At 32.4% G+C, this 26,752-nt stretch overlaps 1 protein-coding gene across 1 annotated transcript in view; it reads left to right on the top strand.

The window, feature by feature from the left end:
• The window catches only part of LOC135139229 (uncharacterized), a 48,166-nt gene that overhangs the window by 2,647 nt on the left and 18,767 nt on the right, over window positions 1-26,752 (top strand). The window contains exons 2-6 of the mRNA XM_064069381.1: window positions 11,747-11,883; window positions 18,084-18,199; window positions 18,252-18,436; window positions 25,113-25,741; window positions 25,790-26,145. Coding sequence (XP_063925451.1) covers window positions 11,747-11,883; window positions 18,084-18,199; window positions 18,252-18,436; window positions 25,113-25,741; window positions 25,790-26,145 — 1,423 coding nt within the window. The remainder of the gene's footprint in view (window positions 1-11,746; window positions 11,884-18,083; window positions 18,200-18,251; window positions 18,437-25,112; window positions 25,742-25,789; window positions 26,146-26,752) is intronic.

The following is a 26,752-nucleotide window of genomic DNA, read 5'->3' as shown; positions in this document are numbered from 1 at the left end:
TTTTCGACGTTTAGACTCTTCGGCCTTTCGATTTTACAATTTTTAGATTTTTCAATTCTTCGATTTTCCAATTATTCGTCATTTCAATTTTGGAATTCTTCAATTTCTCAGTTTTTCAGTTTTTCGATTCTTCAGTTATCCGAATTTTTCGGTTTGTTAAGTTTTGGGCTTTCGATTTCTGCATTTCTGTTTTGCGATTTTTGAATTCTTCAATATGTATTTCTATTTTACAACTTCTCGAATTTTTAAAATTTTGATTTTTCCGTTTTTGATTTTTAAAATTATTAACACTTCAATTTTGGGTGTTTTTCAATTCCTGGATCGAATTATGTATTAATTTTAGATTTTTCAGTTTTTTGATGTTTTGGTTTCTCAATATTTCGATTTTTCGACTTCTTGGTTTTAGATTTTTCAATTTGTCAATTTTTCGATTTTTAAAATTTCGTAATTTCCGATTTTTCATCCTTGCGGTTTTCAAATTTTTGATTTTTCAGTTTTTTAATTATTCAATTTCTCGATTTTCCGATTTACAATTTTTCGATTGTCTGATTTTTTTTTTAATTTTAAATTTTTCAATTTTACTCTTTTCGATTTTTCAATTTTAGCCTTTTCTGATTTCCCAATTTTGCGATTTTTCAACTTCTCGATTTCTCGATTTCTCGCTTTTTTGATATTTCGATTTTTATGTTTCAGTTTTTAAACTTCTCGATGTTTCGATTTTTCTATTTCTCGGTTTTTCGACAATTTGACTTTTCGGATTTTCGATTTTCCAATTTTTCCATGTTCCAGTTTTAAAATTCTTTAGTTTGACAATTTTTCAGTTTTCAACTTTTCATTCAATTTTTCGATTTGTTAAGTTTTCGATTTTCGGTTTCTCGATTTCTCAGTTTTCGATTTTTCAGTACTTTAGTATTTCTATTTTTCAAATTCTCGAATTTTTAAATTTTATATTTTTGATTTTTAAAATTTTCCACATTTCAATTCTGGGAATTTTTCGATTTCCGTTTTTTTCAGATTTTCGACTTCTTAGTTTTAGATTTTAAATTATTCGATTTTTAAATTTTCGATTTTTCAATTTTGACCTATTCTGATTTCTCAGTTTTTCGATTTCTCGGTTTTTCGATTCCTCGATCTTTGATGTTTTAATTTCTACAATGTTTCAGTTTATGAAGTTTCGATGTTTCGATTTCTACGACGTTTCAGTTTTTGAAATTTTCGATGTTTCGATTTCTCCAGACGGCTAACCTAAATTTAACTAAAATAAAAAGTTTTGTAAAAGAATAAATATTAAGATTGTAACGAAATCATTAAAGAGGGATAGTGGAGAGCTTCCACATCTATTTTATCATCTTATCAATTATCGAGATTTGTATTTCCTTTGTTCTTTGCCTTTTGTTATCCGTCCTTCGTCCTGTGCTTCTTTCGTGCTATCGATCTTTCGTCCTTTTGTCCTCTAGTCCGATCGTCTCCTCATTCTTTCATCATTTCTTCTTATCGTTCTCTTGTCCATATCCTCTCGTCCATTACTCCTCCAGTCCTTGAGTTCTATTAAATCTTTACTCTGGTCCTGTCGTCCTTTCGTCCTGTCACTTTGTCTCCTTTAGTTCCGGCGTTCTCCCCCTTGGCGTGCGCCGATCCCTTCGAGCTTCAGTCATCCTTTACTGCCTTCGTTTTTCGTTATTTCTTTTCTTGGTCCTGTCGTTTTTTTATCATTTCGTCTTTGTGCCTTTTCTCTTTTAATCCTTTAATCCTTTCATCCTATCGATCTTTCATTCTTTTGTCCTCTCGTTAGATCGTTCTCTCGTCCCCTCGTCCTTTCGTCGTCTTGTCCTCTCATCGTATCGTCCTCAGATCTTTTCTTTCTTTAGTCCTCCGGCCCTTCTTTCGTCCTGTCGTACTGTAGTCCTTTTGTCCTGTCGTCTTTTCTTTTTGTTCTGCTGTTCTCTCTAACCTTCGTTCGCTCGTCCATTCGTCATTTTGTCCTTTTGTCCTTTCGTCTTGTGAACCACGGATTCTCTGGTCCTACCGTGTGTTCATTATTTCGTGCTGTCGTCCTTTGATCTTTTCATCTTTTCATCCTTTCATCTTTTCGGCCTTTAGTTCTTAGATCTCTCGTTTTTTAATTTTCTTTTGTATTAGTGCTTTAGTTCTATTAGTCTTTTCATCTTTTCGGATTTTCGTCCTTTGGTTCATTAATGCCTTTTTTTTTCGTGCTTTTGTCCTTTCGTTTTTTATCCTTACTACCTTTAATTCCTAGAAATTCCGTCGTTTAGTCTTACATTAATGCTTTAGTTCTATTAATTGTCTGACCCTTTCTCTAGCCCCTGGGTCCTTTGCCCCTTGAATCGTTTGTCCTTTATTCTTTCAGCATTTTGTCTTTTGTTCCTTCATCCTTTTGTTTTTTGTTCTTTTGTTTTTTTGTCCATTGTTCCTTCACTCTTTTCTTCACTCTATAAATCGTCTTTTATTTCTATTAGTTCTTTAGCTTTTTTTTAGTTCTTTAATTTTTTGGTCCATTCCAAGTCTTTTAGTCCTTTGGTCCTTCCGTGTTTTCGTTCTTTCGTGCTTTTGTCCTCTCGTTTTTTCATCCGTTAATCGTTTCGGCTTTTAATTCCTAGAATTTGGTCCTTCTGTCCATAATCCTTAATTTCTTCATTCTCTCGTCCATTCGTTCCTTCGGTCTTTATTTCAATCCTTTAGTTCTATTAGTCCTTCAGTCCTTTGGTTCTCTAGATTTTTAGTTCTCTAATCCTTGATTCCTAGTCTTTTCGTCCGTTAGTCCTTTATTCCTCTCGGAGGGACAAGACGAAAAGAGGACGACAGTTCGAAGAAAGGAACGAAAGGTTCTCAGATCCTACCTTTCTTTGGTCCTCCGGTACTTAAGTTCTATTAATTCTGTACTCTCGTCCTGTCGTACTGTTGTCCTTTTTTCCTGTCGTCCTATGGTTTTACCAGCCTTCGTTATTTCGTCTTCTCGCATCTCGGCGTTTTATCTTTTTGCCCTTTCGTTCTTTCGTCTCGTGGACCACGGGTCCTCTGGTCCTTCCATGTTTTGATCCTTTGATCCTTTCGTTATTCCATCCTTTCATCTTTTCGGCCTTACAGCATTAATACTAAAGATTCCAGGAATTAAAGGCAGAAAGCATAAAAAACGAAAGGATAAAATCACGGAAAGACCAAGGCATCAATGAATCAAAGGACGAAAAGATGAAAGGACTAACAGAACTAAAGCATTAATATAAGAAAAGATTAAAAACGGTAGCACTAAGAACCAAATTCTATTAATTCTTTGATCCTTTCGTCCTTTGGTCCTTTAATCTTTTAGTTTTTGATTCTTTAATCTTTCTTTACTTTTTGAGTCGTGAAAACAATTTCGAATAAGGGCCTAAGGGATAGTAACAGGAAAGAGAATGAACAACAAAAATGGAAGAAAACGAAAATCCTTTTTTGGAATGTCGCCGATCTTAAGATTACGGAAAATGACTTTTGGGAGTACGTGTAGCGGATTTTGATATCGTAGGTTTAGCAGAAACATGGATAAAGGTAAAAGGGTGGAAAAAGATGAAAGAGAAAATGAGAAGGGAATTTAATTGGATATGTCTGGGCGCAAAGAGAAAAGAAGAAAGGAAGAGCTAGAGGGGGCATAATAAAGGGGATAAAACAAGAAAGGGAAGAATTAACGTTGAACTACAGTATCTGCTAAAATAAGACTGATTTTGATAAATGACTAAACAATATTAAGGATAATCATCGGAATGAAGAGGGGGTGGGTGGGAGGGGCTAGTGCTTACGTATAAAAGATTGTAGGAAATAATTGAACTTAGCCCCGCCCACCCAGCCGTTTCCTCATCAACCTACGGTGTATTAAGTAATTCCTATTTCCACTCTACAAAAGATCATATAATTAACCCCGCCCATCCACCCCGTCTCCATTTCAGTGATTCTTTTTATTTAGACAGAATGAAAGGTGGATCTTATTTTGAATAGAAATATGATCGTCAGAGGGTGGGTGGGCGGGACTAGTATCTCCTAAAATAAGACTGATTTTGATAAATGATTACACAGTACTGAGAGTAGTCATTGGAATAAGGAGGGGGTGGGTGGGAGGGGCTATTATTTGCTTATAAAAGACTAGGAAAAATTTAAACTTAGCTCATCAGCCCACGTTCTATTAAGTAGATCTTATTTCCACTCTACAAAAGAACATATAACCCCGCCCACCCACCTCGCCTCCATCTCAGTGATTCATTTTATCTAGTCAGAATGAAAGGTGGATCTTATACTGAACAAAAAAAGGATCAATAGAATGAGAACAGGGTATGTGGGTGGGGCTACTATCTGCTAAATAAGACTGATTTTGATAAATGACTAAACAATATTAAGAGTAGTCATTGGAATGAAGAGGGGGTGGGTGGGCGGGGCTACTGCTTGCTCATAAGATTAAAAAAAACTGAACTTAGCCGCGCCCAACTCCTTTCTCCATTTCACTGACTTATTTTATTTAGTGTGAAAATGGGAATTGGATTCTATTTTGACAAGCGGAAGAATCTAAGTTTTAAAACAAATTTTCCACTACATATCCCCGTATGCGAATTTCGACCCATTTTTGAAGGAGGAGAATTGGAACTACTAATAAAAGATGCAGAAATGAAGGTAGAAACTAATGTAATAAGAAGTGAAGACAGAAAAAAATGGCTCGTGGAATGAGGAATGTTACGTCTTAAAAAGAGAAACAACGATGGCATTAAGAAAATGGAAAAACCAAAAGGCAATAAGAGAAGAGTTCTTCAAAGTCAGAGAAAGATAAATAAAAATAAGTAAATACAAACACCGAAAAAACGAGTAATGAAGGAAGAAACACAAATAATAAAGGGAATTAAAGAGAAAGAAGTAGGGAAGCATATTAATAAAAATGGGAAAAGGAGAAAAACTGTAATAGAAAAATTTGGGATGTAGAGATGGGAAAAAAATTCCATGGCATTGTTGGGAACGAGCAAGAAAAAGTGAGAGAGTATAGGAAAATAAGCAACGACTGAAATAAATGATAAAAGACGAAAATTACAAAGTGGAACCAATGACAGTGGAAGAGTTATGAAGATAACTAGTGAAACAAAAGAAGGAAAAGGAAGGAATTTGAAGTAAACGTGGTTAAGACAAATATTATTTAATCCTTAATATTTATAATATTAAAACCCAAGAGGTACAAATAAAACTTGACTGATTTATTGATTAAGACCTCTGTGTCGACAAGCGTGAAATCTTAATCACAATAAACTATAAACACAATTTATTCTGCTCGTAAAACCACAAGTCAACTATAACAACCTAATTAAATTAAAACACAGCAATTACATTGTCACTGGTACTTTATTACTAATTAGTGTGTTAGTGTTTAAATTATACACCTAATGATGTTCTAATCACCAGACTATTATACAAATCATCTTACAACGTACTTCTCTTTGTAGTTAAACGGTTATTTTTATGGTTTCATTGAAACCAATTGCGAACGGGAAAAACTACAACAACAGTTAATCCACAATTACACCATTACGCCATTAACATCACAATCTGCTCTAGTTTTCCATTTTTCTTGTATTTATTTTTCCCCACAATGCATGATTGATCACGCCGAAGAAAAATCCGACATTTCTGGCCCTGATGGTCGCCTACATTTCCCGAACACACAATTTTCCGTTGCGTGCACGTGATCTATTTTTCTACTAGGCCATACAAATCACGTGCTATCACAGTTACTCCAAGATTAGGGGCAGCGATTTAGGTGAAACCCCCCGCCGACCTTGAGCTACTGCACTATTGCCAACTATAAGAAATCGAAAATTACGGAAATAATGTGCCTTGGGTAAAAATAAACGGGGAGTTTATCGTAGGCAATTCATCATCAAATTTCGAACTGGTGGCGGGTCACACCCTGAAATTCAGGAGGGGTAATTTGCTGGTGAAATTCAGGTCATGGGGTTAGCGCGACGACCCGAGACGTCACGGCGACGCAAGAATGGCTTGATTGGAGTGCAGGCGAAATTTTGCCCCGAGACAGGGGAGGACTAGGTTTTGTGAGGGTTTATAGTCGTGGCATGCGGGGAAATTGGCCGCAAGAAGTAATATTCAAATGGTTTTAGTTTTTATGTGTTTAGTAAATTACTCTATGAAAGCATGAATAACAATAAAACTGATTCCACAGAGAAACTTGAAGACATAAAAATCGAATTTTTGTAGATGAAATGATTGTAGCTCCTTACATGGTACAAGAAGATATGTTTTCTTGTAATATGCGTTCCCTATATAATTTTTCAGATTTAGACACTTAGATCAATATTTTTCATAATATTTAATTCTTTATCTGAAAAAAATTGACACAGAGTTGAAAATAACATACTCCTGTACTTGTGATTTATGAATCCGCTTTGAATTTTTTTCCTAGGCATCTGAAATGAACAACAACTTTTTATGTAATAGTACCGAGAGTCTAATAAAAAACACAACCAAAGACAGATTTTCGAAAATCCATAAATCTCTTCGATGTTTTTTATTGTTCTCTCGGTGATAACCTAGTTGAATTATTTATGTTTTAACTTATAATAAGGGTTGCCATAAAAAATAAATAATATTAGCACGATAAAAGTTTATGACTTATCTAAGAAAGTGGATTTTTACTTCTCGAGCGTAAGCTAAGGAAGTATTGTAATCGAGTCCTTCGGCTGACTGGCTTCTTTTATGTTTTCTCGACGTTTCATGACCTCTAAAGTACGAAAAAATAGGTCTCCCGTTTCCGTTTATCCGTCTGTCTGTATGCCTCCTATCTATCCGGATTTTTATTAGACAGTTAATCTCCGAAATTGTAAAAGAACATTTTATAATTTAATTTTAAAATTGCAAAATTTCTTTATAAAATTGCAAACCTTTTAAGATTTTAAAATTTAAAAATCTTAAAATTTTGTTGAATAAATCTTATTTAAATATCAAAAACTAACATAGTTCTGAATGAACATTTGGTTTATGGATACTTGTTGAATTTTTATCCTGCACATGGAGATTTTTGGAAAATAAAACAGTCTTTCGAATTTTCAATTTTTGGCTTTTCGATTTCTCGATTTTTGAACGATACATTTCACAATTTTTCGATGTTTAAGTTTTGAGATTTTCCAGTTTTTTATTCTTCGATTTGTCAATCTTTCAATTTCTCGATTTTCAATTTTTTGATTATGCAGTTCTGCGATATTTTAGTGTTGGGATTTTTCGATTCATCAATTTCTCAGTTTTTCAAATTTTCCATTTCTTGATTTTTTTCATTTTTCGATTTTTCTATTTTCCGATGTTTTTAGTTTAACGATTTTTCAACTTTGCAATTCTTCAATTTTTAGATTTTCCAATTTTTCCGATTTTCTTCGATTGTAGCTTTTCAATTTTTTGATTTTTTAAATTTTCGATTTTTCGACTTCACGATTTTTCAATTTTTCCATGTTTAAGTATGGCGATTTTTTAATTTTTCGGTTCATTAATTCTGAAATTTTGCAATGTTTCCATTCTTTAATGTTTCGTTTGTTGGACTGTTCTATTTTTGGATTTCTCGATTTTTACTTTCTGGATTTTCCAATTTTTCGATTTTAAATTTTAGATTTTTACATTTTTCCATATTTTGATGTTCCGATTTCTCGCTTTTCCAATTCTTCGATATTTTAGTTTTTCAATTTTGTAAAATTTTTACATTTTTTGATTTCTCGATTTTTCGATTTTTCAGTTCTTCGATATTTCTATTTTTCAATTTTTCGGATTATCTATTAAATTTTGGATATTTCAGTTTTTTGATGTTTCGATGTCTCGATCTTTCGATTTCTCTACCTCTTAGTTTTAGATTTTTCAGTTTTTCAATTTTTCAATTTTTAAAATGTTTGAATTTTCGATTTTTCAATTCTTTTAATTTTTTTGATTTTTCAATTTCTCGATTAATCAATCAATATTTCGATTTTTTCATTTTACAATTTTTCGATTTTTCAAGTTTGACGTATTCCGATTTCTCAGTTTTTCGATTTTTCGACTACTCAAATTTCAGATTTTTCAATTTATCGATTCTTTGCTGTTTCGATTTCTACGATGTTTCAGTTATTGAACTTTTCGATGTTTCGATTTTTCAATTTCTTGGTTTTTCGACTTTTCGATTTTCCAGTTTTTCGAAATTTTGATTTTTCAATCCTCCGATTGCCCAATTTTTCGTCATTTCAGTTTTGAAATTCGTCAATTTCTCATTTTTTCACTTTTTTCTCAATTTTTCGAATTATACATTAAATTTTCGATTTTTTTTTGGTTTTAGAATTTTCGATTTTGTTATTTACCGATTTTTAAATTTTTTTGATTTTTCAATCTTGTGATTTTTAAATTTTTTGGTTTTTCGGTTTTCAATTTTTTGATTGTTCGATTTTTCTTCTAATTCTAAATTTTTCAGTTTTTGACTTTCCCTTTTTTCCATTTTGGCCTTTTCGGATTTCCCAATTTTTCGATTTTTCGACTTCTTGAATTTTGCGATTTCTCGATCCTGCGATATTTCGATTTCTACAATGTTTCTTCTAGAATTTTTATTTTTCAGATTTTTGATTTTAAAAGTTTCCGATTTCTTTAAATTATACATTTTCGATTTTCAACATTTCAATTTTGAGAACGTTTCAATTCCTGGATTTTTCAATTTTTCGATTTCTTGGTTTTAAATTTTTCAATTTATTAAGTTTTTGATTTTTTAAATTATTGAATTTTTGATTTTTCAATCCTGTGACTTTTAAATCTTTTAATTCTTCAGTTTTCCGATTATTCAATTTCTTGATTTTCCAATTTTCCAATTTTTCGATTGACGATTTTTATAATGTAATATTTTTCCATTTTTAATTTTTCGAATTTTCAATTTTGGCCATTTCCGATTTCCCAATTTCTCGATGTTTCGACTTCTTGAATTTTCGATTTCTCTATTTCGCGAGCCTTTGATATTTCGATTTCGACGATGTTTAGCAGTGTTTGAACTTTTCAATCCCTGGATTTTTCAATTTTTCGACTTCTTGGTTTTAGATTTTCCAATTTTAGAATTCTTCAATTTTTAAAATTTTTGAGTTTTTGATTTTTCAATCTGGCGATTTTAAAATTTTTTCATTTTTCAGTTTTTCGATTATTCAATTTCTCGAATATTTCCAATTTTTGGATTGTTCGATTTTTTTAGTTTCAAATTTTCAATTTTTAAATTTTAGATTTTTTCAATTTTGGTCTATTTCGATTTCCCAATTTTTTGACTTTTCGGCTTTTCGATTTCACGATTTCTTGATCCTTTGATATTTCGATTTCTATGTTTCAGTTTTTGAATTTTTCGATTTTTCAGTTTTTCGACTTCTTGGTTTTAGATTTTCAATTTCTCGAATTCTTGGTTTTAGATTTTTCAATTTTTTAATTTTTTTTTTCGATTTTTAAAGTTTTTGAGTTTCCGATTCCTCAGTTTTACGATTTTTCGGTTTGTCGATCTTTTGATATTTCGATGTTTACGATGCTTCAGTTATTGAACTTTTCGGTGTTTCGATTTTTCGAATTTTCGGTTTTTCGACAATTTGACTTTTTTCTGCTTTTCGATTTCCAATTTTTCGATATTTTGATTTTTCAATTCTTCGATTTCCCAATTTTTCGTCATTTCCGTTTTGGAAATCTCTAGTTTCTTAATTTTTTCAGTTTTTTGATTATTCAGTCCAGGTTTAGGATTTTTCAATTTTTTGATTTATTAAGTTTTGGATCTTCGGTTTCTCGATTTCTGAGTTTTTCGATTTTTCGGTTCCTCAATATTTCTATTTTTCAACTTCTATAAATTTTATTTTTCAGATTTTTGATTTTTAAATTTTTCGATTTCTTTAAATTATTAGACATTTTCGGTTTTTTAAATTTTCAAAATTTTAATTTTGGTAACTTTTCAATACCTGGATTTATCAGTTTTTCGACTTCTTGGTTTTAGATTTTCAAGTTTTCGAATTCTTGGTAAGATTTTTCAATTTTTTAATTATTCGATTGTTCGATTTTTTTAATTTTTAAATTTTTTCCAAGTTTTCGATTTTTCAATTTTCGTCTTTTTCGAATTACCAATTGTTCGATTTTTCGACTTTTCGATTTCTCGATTTCTCGATTTCTCGATTTCTCGATTTCTCGATTTCTCGCTCTTTTGATATTTTGATTTCTACGATTTCAGTTTTTGAACTTCTCGATTTTCCAATTTTTCGAATTTTCAACTTCTCTATTTCTCGATTTTTCGATTATTTGATATTTCGATTTCTACGATGTTACAGTTTTTGAACTTTTCGATGTTTCGATTTCTCGGTTTTTCGACTATTTGACTTTTCGGCTTTTTGATTTTCCAATTTTTTGATGTTTTGATTTTTCAGTTTTTCGATTATTCAATATCTCGATTTTCCAATTTTCCAATTTTTCGATTGTTTGATTTTTTGAATTCTACGATGTTTCAGTTTTTGGACTTTTCGACAGTTTTATGATTTTTCAATTTTTCGATGTGTTAAATTCCCGATTTCTCAGTTTTACCAATTTTCAGTTTTTACATATCTCTATTTTTCAACTTCTCGAATTTTTATTTTTCAGATTTTTGATTTTTGAATTTGTCGATTTTTAAATATTTTTTTTTGTTTTTTTTATTTACTGATTGCAACAGGGTTTCAACAACGAGGTTATTGTTATCGATTTTTCAATTTTACAATTTTTCCACTGTTCGATTATTTTTAATTTTTCAATTTTTAACTTGTCGACTTTTCAATTTTGGCCTTTTAAGATTTCCCAATTTTTCGATTTTTCGAGCTCTCGACTTCTCGATTTGTCGATCTTTTAGTATTTCGATTTCTACAATGTTTCAGTTTTTGAATTTTTCCATGTGTCGATTTTTCGATTTCTCGGTGTTTCGACTATTTGACTTTTCCGCTTTTTGATTTTTAAATTTTTCGATGTTTTGATTTTCATTTCTTCGATTTCCAAATTTTTTCGTCATTTCACTTTTGGAAATTTTTAGTTTATTAATTTTTTCAATTTTTTGATTTGTTAAGTTTTGGATTTTCGGTGTTTCGATTTCTCAGTTTTTCAATTTTTCAGTTCTTCAATATTTCTATTTTTCAACTTCTCGAATTTTTATTTTTTAGATTATTGATTTTTAATTTATTTTGTTTAATTTGTTTAATTCATTTAAGCTTCAAACAAAACACATCAGCTAGACGGAGACAACCAACCTACACAACAGTATCTTTCTCACTGTGCCACCCCTCAATCCTTAAAACACACACCACCCCCAAGTCGCAAAATATCCCCCCAATCCGGCCCTGCCCGCCGCCTCCACCACGTCACTCCTTGCAATTCTGCTTGTCACCGCCGCAGCAAGGAAAGCGAAAGGGATAGAAATCTAGCCAGTGTTTCCAATAAGGACAAATTCAAAGTTCCTGCTGTAGCCTGGTACTCATTCGACATGCAACGGAATTCGCCTGTTGTTTTCAAATCGGTTCAGTTCACCACTGCATTGTGTGCGATTGTGATCTTTCGCACCCCCATCGCTGAAAAAAAAATGTTTTGATGGGATCGGGGTGTCGATGCGCGCTGCCGCGGCATGCAACGATGGCGTTGAGGAAGCGCCGATAAGTGGCATGAATGTGAACACGATTATATTAGTGGGGCGATATCGAACGTCCGAGTAATTGAATTGGTTTTGTAATTGCAGTAAAAGGGTTGTGTGGAAGGCTAATTCGGCGTCGGAGCCCAACCTAGCCACGGCTGGAAGGAAGGGGCTCAGGTCCGGCTTTCCGCCGGGGATTACCGTGGACGAGCTTTGTCTGTATCGCAGGAAGAGGCCTTCAGGTATATGGGTTTTTAATGGTAGTGTAATTTTTGCATGGTAATAAAATTTTATTACCGGAGAGTTATGGCTTGAGCAGTAAATTTGATTTGAGTTTAGTGTGCTTATATAGGTTCGAATAATTATAGGAGTATTAAATAAGGTATTTAACATTTGTAGAATACTCAGTCCTAAGTGGTCAGTTTGCTACTTTTTGCAAACTTATAGCTCAAGTACAAGATTTTGTCAGTCATACACATCAGACAAGATTTTTAATTATTTTTTTAAATTTTGGATAAACAGCTTTTTCGTTAAAGCAACTTCCTGTATTTTCTACAATTATTTACGATTTTACGATTGACTAGTACTGAGAATAAAAAGTATGAAAACATTTTCCTTTGTCGTGTACGTCGTTGCTTGTATGATTTTCTATCTTTCAACTGAATCGATTAAATGTCGTGTCCATTGCTTTTTTGTGCTTTTTATTTGTATAACGATGTTTTTAAAATGTTCCACGTTAAAGTCTGCATCGATACGACGTGTTTGATTAAACGAATCTAGTAACAGTCAACGTTAACCAAGTCTAATTTTTCCGTCAATTATTATCAAACGTTGATTGGTGCAACCGATATTTGAAAAGGAAAAATTCGAAGATTTCTTAAAGAGGACAGTTTTAACGCCGATCTTCAATTTAGTCAGATGAAACGTATTCAAGGTTTGAGTAAAATAATGTTTTTTATCAGCGTTTTTTTCGGCTGTGCGAAATGGAAAATTGAGTTGTGAGAAATGACACATAAGATGTGTGAAATGAAAAATGAGATGTACGAAATAACAAATTTGATGTGCGAAATGAGGAAGGAGATATACGAAATGGAAAAATGAGATGTGCGAAATAAAAAAGTAGAGGCGTGAAAAGAAAAATGAGAAGTCCGAAATGAAAAATGAGATGTGCGAAATCAAAAATAGTTTGTGTGAAATAAAAAATGAAGTGTGCGAAATGAAAAATGTCATGTACGAAATAAGAAAATAGATGTGTGAAACGTGCGAAACAAAAAATGAGATGATTGAAATGAGAAATAAGACGTGCGAAATGAATAACGGGAAGTGCGAAATGAAAAATCAAATGTTCGAAATGAAAAATAATATGTGCCAAGTGAAAAACGAGATGTGCGTAATGAAAAATAAGAACTGCAAAATGAAAAATGTGATGTGCGAAATGAAAACTGAGAAGTGTGAAATGAAATATGAGATTGACTCTATAAAAAATGACAGGTGTGAAATAAAATATGAGACTGCAAAATGCGAAATGAGATGTGCGAAATGAGAAATCATATGTGCGAAATGAAAAATTAGACGTGCCAAACAAGAAATGAGATGTGCGAAAGATGTGAGAACTGTGTAGTGAAAAATAAGATGTGCGAAATGAAAACTAGATGTACGAGATGGAAAATGCGATGTTTGAAATGAGAAATGAACTATGAGATGTGTGAAATGAAAAAATGGGAAGTGTGAAATGAGAAATGAGATATGAGAAATGAATCGTACGAAATGCAAAATGGGATTTGTGGAGTAAAAAATGAGATGATCGAATTGAGAAATGAGATGTACGAAATGAGAGATGGGATGTGCGAAATGAGAAATGATATCTGAGAAATGAAAAATGAGACGTGCGAAACAAGAAATAGGATGTATGAAATGAAAAATGGAATGTTCGAAATGAGAAAGAATATGTGCGAAATGTAGGAATGAGATGTGAGAAATGATAAATGAAAATTGCGAAATGAAAAATAAGATGTGCGGAATGAAAACTGATATGTGCAAAATGAGAAATGAGATGTGCGAAATAAGAAACAAGATGGGCGAAAAGAAAAACGAGATGTGTGAAATTAAAAATGAAGTGTTTCAAATCAAAAATTAGATGTGCGAAATGAAAAATGAGACCTGTGCAATAAGAAAGGAGATGTGTGAAATGAAACATCAGACGTGTGCAATGGAAAATGGGACGTGGGAAATGAGAAACGACATGTGCAAAAAGTAAGAATGACATGGAAAATGAGAAACGAGATGTGCGAAATGAAAAATGGGATGCATGGATTGAAAAATAAGATATGCGAAATGGAAAATGAGAAATAATATGTGCGAAATAAGTAATGAGATGTGTAAAATGAGAAATTAGATGTGCGAAATGAAAAATGAGTGTGCATAAGAAAACTAGATGTGCGAAACTGAAAATGAGATGTGTGAAATGAAAAGTGAGATGCGAGAAATGAAAAATGAGACGTTCGAAATGAAAAATGGGATGTGCGAAATGAAAAATTAGACGTGAGAAACTAGAAATGAGATGTGCGAAAGATGTGAGAAGTGTGAAATGAAAATTAGATGTGCGAAATGAAGACTAGATATACGAAATGGATAATGAAATGTGAGACATATGAAATGAAATATAGGAAATGAGAAATAATATGTGCGAAATGAAAAATAATACGTGCGAAGCAATAAATGAGATGTGCGAGAGATCTCAGAAATGTGAAATGAAAAATAAGATGTGCGAAATGCAAACTAGATGTGCGAAATGGAAAATGAGATATGAGAATTGAGAAATCTGAAATGAACTATAACATGTGCGAAATGAAAAATGTTACTTGCGAAATGAAAAATGAGAAGGTCGAAATGAAACATAAGATGTGCAAATTGGAAAATGAGGTGTGAGCAATGGAAAATGAGATGTGAGAAATAAGAAATGAGATGTGCGAAATGAAAAATGAGATGTGAGAAATGAAAAATGAGACATGCGAAATAAAAAATAGTTTGTGTGGAATGAAAATTGAGGTATGCGAAATGAAAAATATCATGTACGAAATAAGAAAAGAGATGTGCGAAATAAGAAATGAGACGTGCGAAACAAAAAATGAGATGATTGAAATGAGAAATAAGATGTGTGAAATGAATAATGGGAAGTGCGAAATGAAAAATCAAATGTTCGAAATGAAAAATAATATGTGCCAAGTGAAAAACGAGATGTGCGTAATGAAATATGAGAACGCGAAATGAAAAATGTGATGTGCGAAATGAAAACTGAGAAGTGTGAAATGAAATATGAGATTGACTATATGAAAAATGACAGGTGTGAAATAAAATATGAGAACTGCAAAATGAGAAATGAAATGTGCGAAATGAGAAATCATATGTGCTAAATGAAAAATTAGACGTGCCAAACAAGAAATGAGATGCGCGAAAGATGTGAGAACTGTGTAGTGAAAAATAAGATGTGTGAAATGAAAACTAGATGTGCGAAATGGAAAATGAGATGTTTGAAATGAGAAATGAACTATGAGATGTGTGAAATGAAAAAATGGGAAGTGTGAAATGGGAAATTAGATATGAGAAATGAAAAATGAATCGTACGAAATGAAAAGTGGGATTTGTGGAGTAAAAAATGAGATGTGCGAATTGAAAAATGAGATGTACGAAATGAGAGATGGGATGTGCGAAATGAGAAATGATATCTGAGAAATGAAAAATGAGACGTGCGAAACAAGAAATGAGATGTATGAAATGAAAAATTACATGTGCGAAATGAGAAAGGAGATGTGCGATATGAAAAATGAGATGTGCGAAATGTAGGAATGAGATGTGAGAACGATAAATGAAAATTACGAAATGAAAAATAAGATGTGCGGAATGAAAACTGATATGTGCAAAATGAGAATGAGATGTGCGAAATAAGAAACAAGATGGGCGAAAAGAAAAACGAGATGTGTGAAATTAAAAATGAAGTGTTTCAAATCAAAAATTAGATGTGCGAAATGAAAAATGAGATCTGTGCAATAAGAAAGGAGATGTGAAATGAAACATCAGACGTGTGCAATGGAAAATGGGACGTGGGAAATGAGAAACGACATGTGCAAAAAGTAAGAATGACATGTGGCAAATGAGGAATACCATGTGCAAAATCAAAAGTAGGACGTGGGAAATGAGAAACGAGATGTGCGAAATTAAAAATGAGATGTGCGAAATGAAAAATTAGACTTGACAAACAAAAAATGAGAAAGATGTGAGAAGAGTGAAATGAAAAATTAGATGTGCGAAATGAAGACTAGATGTACGAAATGGACAATGAAGTGTGAGAAATGGGAAATGAGATGTACGAAATGAGAAATAATATGTGCAAAATGAAAAATAAGACGTGCGAAGCAACAAATGAGATGTGCGAGAGATGTCAGAAGTGTGAAATGAAAAATAAGATGTGCGAAATGCAAACTACATGTGCGAAATGGAAAATGAGATGTGAGAATTGAAAAATGTGAAATGAACTATGACATCTGCGAAATGAAAAATGAGAACTCCGAAATGAAAAATGAGAAGGTCGAAATGAAACATAAGATGTGTAAAATGGAAAATGAGGTGTGAGAAATGGGAAATCAGATGTGCGAAATAAGAAATGAGATGTGCGAAATGTAACATCAGATATGCAAAATGCAAAATAAGATGTGCGAAATGTAAAACAAGATGTGAGAAATGTAAAATAAGATGTGCGACATGAGAAATGAGATGTGAAAATGGGGAATGAGATGTGCGAAGTAAAAAACTAGATGGGCGAAATGAAAAATAAAATGTGTAACAAGAAAAACGAGATGTGCGAAATAAAAAATGAGATACGCGAAATGAGAATTCAAATGTTCGAAATGAAAAATGAGATGTGTGAAATGAAAAATGAGACGTGCAAAACCATGAATGAGATAGATATAGTAAATGATAAATGAGAACCCCGAAATGAAAACTAGAAGTACGAAATGGAAAATGAGATGTGAGAAATGAGAAATGAAAAATAAGTTGTGCAAAATGAAAACAAGATGTGTGAAGTGAAAAATGAGATGTGCGAACTGAAACATGAGACGTGTGAAATGAGTAATGGGATGTGTAGAATGAAAAATGAAATATACGAAATGAGAAATGAGATGTGTGGACGAGAAATGATATGTGTAAAATGAAAAATGAGAAATACGCAATGAAAAATGGGATCTGCGACATGGAGAATGAGATGTGAGAAATGAGAAATGAGATGCGTGAAATGAAAAATATGAGTTATGCGAAATGAAAAGCGAGACGTGCGAAATGGGAAACAAGATGTGCGAAGAGAAAAATGAGAAGTGCGAAGTGATAGATAGAAGCTTTATTGTTGTTATTTAAAAAAGTTTACAAAAATCCAGATTAATATTACATACAATAAAGATATTAAACAAAAATAACATTATAAAATAATAAACATAATAATCATATTGACTAAAAGTTTCATTTCGTATTTTAATCCTAAATTCATTAATAGTGTAGAATGAAAAACGAGATATGCGCAATGAAAAATGAGATGTGTGAAATGAAAAATGAGATGTGAGAAATGAAAAATGAAACGGGCGAAATGAAAAATGGGATGTGCGAAATAAAAATTGGGATGTGTGGAATGAAAAATGAGATGTGCGAAATGAAAAACGAGATGTGTGAAATAAAAAATGAGACGTGCAAAATCATGAGTGAGATAGATGTACTAAATGAGAAGTGAGAAGCGCGAAATTAAAACTAGATGTGCGAAATGGAAAATGAGATCTGAGAAATGAGATGCGTGAAATGAAATATGAGATGTACGAAGTGAAAAATGAGAAATCCGAAATGAGAAATGAAATGTACGAAATAAGAAACGAGATGTGCTAAATGAAGTGAGACGTGCGAAACAAGAAATGAGATTTGCGAAATGAAAAATGAGAAGTTCGAAATGAGCATTGAAAATGTATAAAATGAGAAATGAGATGTGGGAAATGAGAAATGAAAAGTGCGAAATCAAAATGAAATGAGATGTTTGAAATGAAAACAAGATGCGGGAAATGAGAAATGAGATGTCCGGAATGAAAAATGGGGTGTGCGAAATGATAGCTGAGATGTGTGAATTGGGAAATGTGATGTGTTAAATGTAAATTCGGATGTGCAAAATGACAAAAGAATTGTGCATAATGAGAAATGAGTTGTGGGAAATGAGAAATGAGGTCGAAATCAGAATTAAATTTGAAATGTAGCAATTGTTTTTAGATCGTGTATTTTACTGCCACCTTAATTCAAATAATACATTACTGAATACCAATAACTGTGGTTAAAATGAACTAAAAGTAGTAGAAGTTAGATAAATAATAATTGTAGATACCTTACTATAAAAAAACTTAAATTATAAATTTAGGAACCCTCTGGCCCAGCGACAACTTGAGACTTCGCGACGGCTCTTTCAAGCCCCTGAAGAGCGAATACAAGCGAAGATTCAAGAACTACTACGAGTTCACCGACAACCTTCGACAGGTAACTCCACCCGGACCCAGTCATCCCCAAAACCCACAATGATTGATTCCAGGAAATTCCTCCCGTCCGAGCTTCTAAACCGGAAGACTCCCTGAAAGTGGAAGGCGCCCTCGAGCTGCAGCCTCTCTACAGGGATAACTTCACCGAACACCCCATCGAGAAGCCCTTCCGACCAAACCCATACACTTCATTTGCGGTTATCGATCCTGATGAAAGCGAAATGAAGGAAAATTCAAGGTAAAGCCAACCTAGTTACTTGATGTTTTTTTGCGAACTGCACGGAGTGATTAAGGGTAGGTGTGTTAAGAAAATTGATTAGGTATGGAAGGAAGGGAGGTTGGGCTATAATATCTTCGTATTGATTTATCATAAATCCTAATAAAAAGAACTTTCGGTATTAAGTTTATAAAGCGAATGCAAATGCTTCAGAAGTAGTTCAACTCCTATTCTGTGTAGTCACGAAAGCACTGTCGCTCGGTGTCCGTAAAATGTGTGTTTCATTTTTACGTTGTCGGATTTACGTGACAGAGGTAAGACCGTTAAGGAAATCATTATGTGGTATCGTTAGGATCTGGCTATAAAGTACATTCTTTAGTTGTCTTGTGGTTAAAATTGCTAATGACAAAAGGACGACACAAATGGAACGCTGCTGTTTTTAGTCTGTTTTTAGTGAAGGATGGCTAAATGGTAAAGTTTTTCGTTTTTTGTTTAACATGCTGGAAGATTAAGTTCTCGGAATAGCTCATCACAGTCAATCAAATGTCAGAAAACTGTACATTCCGTGTTTTGTTGCATTATTGCTTCATTAGAACGTTCAAAAGCTTTTTGCATAGTTGGTGATGTTTGCTGCACTAGACACGTTGTGAAGCTTTATTTTATTTTCCATTTCAAATATTTCTCGTTTTGTTTGTAAACATGTTAGAAAACTTTCCAGTTGTTTACATTTTGTTTATAGTTCTTAAAATTTTGTTGCTAAAAGTCATAAAATGGTTGTAAAAAAGAATGTTAAGTCTTTATGGTTTTTTTATATAAAATTCAATGAAATTATTATTTTTATCCCATGGCGTTTTATATATCTCGACTCCACCTCGGTGAACAATCTCTAGTAATAAAAAACACTTATTATACTTCTTATACCGCAATCAACAATTTTATAAATCGCATTAGTAATGGCCCTCAGCTTTATTTTATCTTTGTCGTTTTTAGTACATCTGTTTTTTTATTATTCTCATTTACTTCAAAATTGTATTTATTTTAACGTCTTAGTTTTTCAGCCTTAAAAAATACATGTTCGACAAGACTAAAATTTTTATAAATTTTGAAAACTTGTATAACCAAAAAAAGTCCTTCAGTGTCTGTCATATAAATCGTCAAATAGTTGCACCAACATTATTTTTTTAAAAACAAATTTCATGGTTTATTACAGGATTCTTTTGGATCCTATGGTCTTTTGTATGTAAAGATGTTTAAAACTGTTTTTTATTGAATGGGTGATTTTGTTGTTCTAAAACTTTATTTTTTTGGTGTTTTTTTATTGTTACAAACATTTAACAGTTTTAATTAAATAAGCAGTGAAAATATACTTTTCCCCCTAAGTTAGCAAGTATTTGTTATTTAACAGAGTCAAAGTTTCCTTAAAAATCTCAAAAAATTGGTCTAAAATTGTTTCGACAGAACTTAATTTTGGTAAAAAGCTGAACAATATTAAGAGTAATCACTGGAATGAAGAAGGGGTGGGTGGGCGGGCTTATTGCTTGCTGATAAAAGATTGTGTAGGAAAAAGTTAAACATAGCCCCGCCCTCCCACCCGTTTCCTCATCAGTCTGCGTTATATTAAGTAGTTCCTATTTTCACTCTACAAAAGAACAAATTTCAATGATTCATTTTATCTAGTGAGAATGAAAGGTGAATCTTATACTGAACAGAAATAAGATCGTTAGAATAACAACAGGGTGAGTGGGCGGGGCTTAGTACTTGTAAAGATAAGACCGATTTTTGTAACTGGCACCCTCCAAAAATAAAGGGTGGGTGGGTGGAGCTAGTGCTACTTGCTAACATAGAATAGATTCTGGCAAATGATTTACCCTTTAAGAAAATAAAGGGCGGGTGGGCGGGGCTAATATTCGCTAAGAGAAGACTAATTTTGGGAAATGCCATTTCCTCTAAGAAAATAAAGAGCTTTCTCCATTTCACTGACTTATTTTATTTAGTGTAAAATGGGAATTGAATTCTATTTTGACAAGCGGAAGAATCTAAGTTTTAAAACTAATTTTCCAATTGGTACTGGTAAAATAAGACTGATTGGAGGTAACGACATACACTCTAAGAGAATAGAGGGCGGGTGGGCGGGGCTATTACTTGTTAACATAAGACTGATTTTGGTAAATGTCATATCCTCTAAGAAAAAGAAAGGGTGGGTGGGCGGGGCTAAAACTTGCCAAGATAGGACTGAACAATGTTAAGAGTAAATGGAACTTTTTGCTTTGAATTTTTTAAAGCGTAGATTGGACTACTTGACGAACCAAAACGAAATTTTCATCTTAGAAGAAATAATATAAGCCAATGAAATTCAAAAAGCGGAGCTGGGTGGAGTTGATTTTACGTTTTTGTCTTGATTCGACTAGTTATCAATAGAAAATGCACTCTTCGTCCAATGAAATGAGTGATCAGACAGAAAACCGGGTGGGTAGGCGGGGCCACTTTGAATTTTTTCAAGCGCAGATTCGACCACTTGACAAAATAAAATTCAGTCTTCATCTAATCAAAATTCAAAAGCAGTGGGGGGAGAGGAAACTAATAATAGAATCTAGGAAGTGAAAAAAGTAAAAAAAGCGCTAATCGTAACTTTTTTTCTTATGCTAATTGCTATAAATTTTATTTCTTATTTTATGCGTCTGACCTGACTTGATCTAACGTGATCTGACCTTTCCTGACTTCTCTATTGTCCAAAATAAACAAATTTTAAAGATTTCTGTAAAAACTACAAAATACACTCTTGAAACAATTGTATTTTTCAATTTTTATCTTTTCGGTATTTCCATTTTGGCCTTGTCCGATTTCCCAACTTTTCGATTTTTCGAATTCTCGAATTTTCGATTTCTCGATCCTTTGATATTTTGATTTCTACGATGTTTCAATTTTTGAAGTTTTCGATGTTTCGACTATTTGACTTTTTGGCCTTACGAGTTTCCAATTTTTCGTTATTGCAGTTTTGGAATCCTTCAGTATGTCAATTTTTCAGTTTTTCGATTCTTCAGTTGTGTGAATTTTCAATTTTGTATGATTTTTAATTTTTGGATTTTCGATTTCTGGATTTCTCAGATCTTTAATAGATGTTTCAATTATTCAACTTCTCGAATTTTTATTTCTCAGATTTTTGTTTTTTAATTTTTTCTATTTCTTTGAATTATAAATTTTCGATTTTCAAAATTTTCACCATTTCAATTTTGGGAACTTTTCAATTGCTGGATTTTTCAATTCTTCGACTTTTTGGTTTTAGATTTTTCAATTTATTAATTCTTCGATTTTTAAAATTTTAGAATCTTTGATTTTTCAAACTTGCGATTTTTAGATTTCTTGATTTTTCAGTTTTTCAATTGTTCAGTTTTTCGATTGTTCAGTTTCTCGTTTTTCCAACTTTACATTTTTCGATTGTTCGTTTTCTTTTAATTTGAAATTTGTCAAATTTTAACTTTTCGATTTTTAAATTTTGACGTTTTGAATTTTCGGCTTTTTGATTCTCCAATTGTTCGATGTTTTGATTTTTCATTTCTTCGATTTCTCAATTTTTCCTCATTTCAGTTTTGGAATTCTTCAGTATCTCAATTTTTCAGTATTACGATTCTCCAGTTTTATAATTTTTCAAATTTTCGATTTAAGTTTTGGATTTTCGATCTCTCATTTCTCAGTTTTTTGATTTTTCAGTTCTTCAATATTTACTTTCTTTTTATTTTTAAAATTTTTTTATTTCTTTAAATTATCCATTTTCGATTTTTAAAATATTCAGTATTTAAATTTTTCAATTTATGGATTTTTCAATTTTTAATATGTTTGATTTTTTATTTTCGATTTTAAATTTTTCGATTCTTCAGTTTTTTTTCCATTTTTCAATTTGTTGATAATTCAGTTCTGAGCTTTTTCAATACTTATTTAGATTTTTGATTGTTCGACTTTCCGATTTTTCGATTTCTCGATTTTTAAATTTTAGATGTTCCAATTTCTCGATATTTTAATTTTTGCGACTTTTAAAACCTTACATTTTTCGACTTTTTGATTTTTCAGTTTTTCAGTTCTTCGTTATTTCAGTTTTTTAATTTTTGAATTATGTATTAAATTTTCGATTTTTCAGTTTTTTGATGTTTTGATTTCTCGATATTTCGATTTTTCGATTTTTTGGTTTTAGTTTTTCAATTTTGGAATTTTTCGATTTTTAAAATTTTTAAATTTTCAATCTTGCGGTTTTTAAACTTTTTGTTTTTCAGTTTTTCGATTTTCTGATTTTACAGTTTGTTCGATTTTTTCTTGATTTTAAATTTTTCAATTTTTAACTTTTCGATTTTTGAATTTTGGTCAGGTCAAGTCAGGTCAGGTCAGGTCAGGAGAAATCCGAATATTTCTGAGTTTTCGATTTCTCTATTTCTTGATTTTTTGATGTTTACAATGTTTCAGTTTTTGAACTTTTTTATGTTTCGATTTCCACGATGTTTCAGTTTTTGAATATTTCGATGTTTCAATTTTTCGCTAATCGTAACTATTTTTGTTATACTATTTGCTATAAATTTTATTTCTTATTTTATGCATCTGACCTGACTTGATCTAACGTGAGCTGAACTTTCCTGACTTCTCTATTGTCCAAAATAAACAAATTTTAAAGATTTCTGTAAATATGTATATAAAAACTACAAAGTACACTCTTGAAACAATTGTATTTTGTGAAACAAAAATTAATAATAATTTCCTTGTTATCTAGAAAATTTTTATACCGAGGTATTTTCACGAAACTGTAAAAATTGCTATATTTCAATTAGCGATTTTGGAAAACGATAGGAATTTCCGAAGAAACGAAGCCGAATTTGACTTCTGGATATCGAAATCTACAAGAAAATGTCTTCAACTAATTTTCGAAAATAGTTGAAAAACGATCGAAAATCTTAAAAGTGCCAAAATCACTCTTATCTTATCAAATACTAGCCCCGCCCACCCACCCTCTATTTTATTGGAGGGTATGTCATGTGCCAAAATCAGTCTTATCCTATCAAATACCAGCCCCGCCCACCCACCCTCTATTTTCTTGGGGGGTATGTCATTTGCCAAAATCAGTCTTATCTTAGCAAGTACTAGCCCCGCCCACCCCCTCTTCTTATTTTAACAACTAATTTTATTTCTATTGAGTATAAGATGATTCATTTTATTCAGATAGGATACAATCAATCACTGGAAAGGAGGCAGGGTGGGTGGGCGGGGCTAATTATCTTCTTCTGTCGAGTAGGAGTGAAAACTAATAATAGAATCCAGGATGTGAAAAAAGTAAAAAAAAATGTTTCGACAGAACTTCCCTCGCTCCTGAAGTACAATGAAGCAAATCCAGCATCTTCGAGTTGAGTTTTTTCTTAACACAATTTTATGATGACAAAAAAAAAATAATCGCTATAAGTTAAAATAAAGATATGTGTGGACACTTAAACTATAGCTAAAGAGCATACTATGCGTATATTTCAAGTGAATTTTTCCAATAAAAAATTTTGTAATGACATCATCAACATTTTGTCAAGGACAATTATGTCAGTTTTAATAAGTACACTGTGTAGCTAATAATAATAGGACTGTTTTCCCAAATTTTCTGAAAAATGGAGTGGTAAGTCTTGATTAGAACAATGAAATGAATTGACTTATTTATTCATTTTTGAGTTACCCTGTATAAATAATAATTCTAAAATGCAATAAAGATAGAATCATAATATTTTGCAGATTTTGGATTTACGGATTTATTCGTTTCAAAAGTTTCAAAATTAAATTGTAACTTATTTTGGAAGCTTTGTTTTCAAAGATCTGGATCTCTAGTGTAAAAAATCAAGAGGATTTAGGAACCACAAGTATATAATTTTTAGAAGTATGTTATTTTATAAAATTTAAGAAACATTTACTATCCAAAAATTTGAGGTGACGTCATTTCATTGTTGCTGGGGATTAATAGACACATTTTAATTAGTGTCTTACCATCTACATGATATTCCTAAAATACTTACGAAATTTGATAACAATCGTGTGGTAGTTTCGGAGATTATCTTCTAATAAAAATCGACACAGACAGCAGACGGACAAACAGACAGATAGACAGACAGATGGATGGACCCTATTACAATACTTCCTGAGCTTCGATCGGCAATTAAAATTAACTGTTTTGATATTTTTATTAAAGAAACTAGAATAACTTGGCAACGTTGCATCGGAATTTCAAAAATAAAATACTACATTTGGGAATATATACAGGGTTATGTATAAAAATACAAAGCTGTATGTTGCCAAATCAAGATACCATGTTCAACTGAAAATAATTTTTACTTTATACTGCCCAAAAAGTCGTACAACTCTGATTTTTGACTCTAATAATAAAGTAAAATTTTTAAAGCACAAACTATCACACAGGGCATATTTTCAAATTTATACAAATTTGAAATTTAACGTTAAAAAAATTATGTTGGCAGTACCAGCGCACTCCTGTCTGTATTGACAGCTACCGTCAAACGACTGTCAAATACCCGCAATTCCAGCATAGTTATTTTAAAAATAAATTTATTTTTTTCGATTATATCGATATAATATTTTGATCAATGATTGGACATTTTTCTTAATAATTCTAAAATATATTCATAATGAATTTAAACAAACTTTAATCGAATTTTTAATTTTCCAGAGAGACTGAAAGACTGTTAACCGAAATCAGAGCAAAATACATCCAATACCCTCCCCTCGAGCGCCCCCCTCTCATCAAACGACCCACAAACCTAAAACTAGAGGGCGACTTGTACACCACCACCGAGCAAGCAGAAAAATTCATCCAATATCTCCTTGGCAACAGACCCACCCTCTTGAGAAAACCCACAACCCTCAAACTAGAAGGCGACATGGACATAAACACCGAAAACCGCGAAAAATTTGTGCCTTTCGACCTGCCACCCAAACCCCCTCTGTACAAAAAACTGACCAATCTCCACCTAGAGGGCGACCACGATATCCTCACCGAGAAACAAGAGAAGTTTGTTCGATATGACGTCCAAAAACGACCAGCCCTCACCAAAAAGCAAACGAACCTACACATGGAAGGTGAGCTGGATTTCCTTCCGGAGTATCGACGAGAGTTCATCGAGTACAAAACCGAAAGACCAAAACCGGCACTGCCTGTGAATAATTTAAAGACTGATGGGTTTTATGACGTGGTTCCCGACGTTTCGGCGGCCTTCCAGCAGCAGATCCATCCTCAGATCCCGAATCTGAGGCGGATGGATAGCGCGCATGAGGATTTAGCTCTGAGGGCTAGATTAGGTAATGTGTGTTTTTGGTTTTCTGTAGTGTGATAGTGGGTTAATTTAGGTCGCTTGAAAGAGAGCAGTTTCAAGCCCGAAGGTCCCATGGAAACTGAAACTGAGAGTAGGACCCAGTTTGTGGAAAAGCCGCAACTGAGGGTCGAGGCGCCGAAGATTGTTCACAATTTGCAGCTGGAAGGAAGGATAGATTTGAATCCGGAGTACAGGAATGCTTATATCGATTTTAATAAGAATGCTGTTGATGCGTCTAAAACGAGGAGTCGGAGGGCTCATCATGAAAATAATCTGAAGAGTGAAGGCAAAATGGAAATTAGTCCGGAATATAAGTGCTCTTATGTGGATTTTCCCCGGAAAAGGCCGGAAGTTAGAAAACCGGAGTGCAGTCTTTCGAGCGAAGGAGAGGTGGGTATGAGGAAAATAATATGGTAGACTGCTTGTATTTTTTTGCATTTAAATGTATTGTAAGTTTTTGCAAATAAAATTGTGTTTTGGAAATTATAACTCGAATATTTCGTAATTTGTTTAACAAAATTGACAAAATCGGCGATAAAATTACCACTTTATATCGTGACCTAAATCTGGACACAGACAGACGAAGTCGAGTACATTTTTATCGTGACATTATCCGTTTATATGTACATATATTCTTCCTTTTCATCGTTTTTTGATGCAAATATGAAGACTGTTGTTTCCATGGCCTATTTTTTAATTTTATTCTGTTTTTAAACGCATGCTGACGGGCAAAAATTGTTAAATTGGTCCTTGAAATGTAGACGTTGTTATTAAAGTCTTGAAGATCCGTTTATATCGAATTTAGCATTTGCATAAAAATAACTACCGGAAATTACGTTACAGCAACAAAGTGGAAATTTTAATTAAGCGATTTTAAATAAACTGCAGTATTTTCTCCCTTGATTTTATTACAGTTGTAAAGGGGAAAATTGTGGAGAATTAAAAAGATAACTTGTATGTTTTTTATCTTCATTTAGTCCTTAAATAATGCAAGAAT

This window comes from Zophobas morio, unplaced genomic scaffold (genome assembly GCF_036711695.1).
Source record: "Zophobas morio isolate AGI-343-1 ecotype UQ-CSIRO unplaced genomic scaffold, CSIRO_AGI_Zmor_V1 ptg000031l, whole genome shotgun sequence".
NCBI lineage: Eukaryota > Metazoa > Arthropoda > Insecta > Coleoptera > Tenebrionidae > Zophobas > Zophobas morio.
The sequence above is the reverse complement of the archived record's forward strand: the minus strand, read 5'-3'. Positions and strand labels throughout refer to the sequence as shown.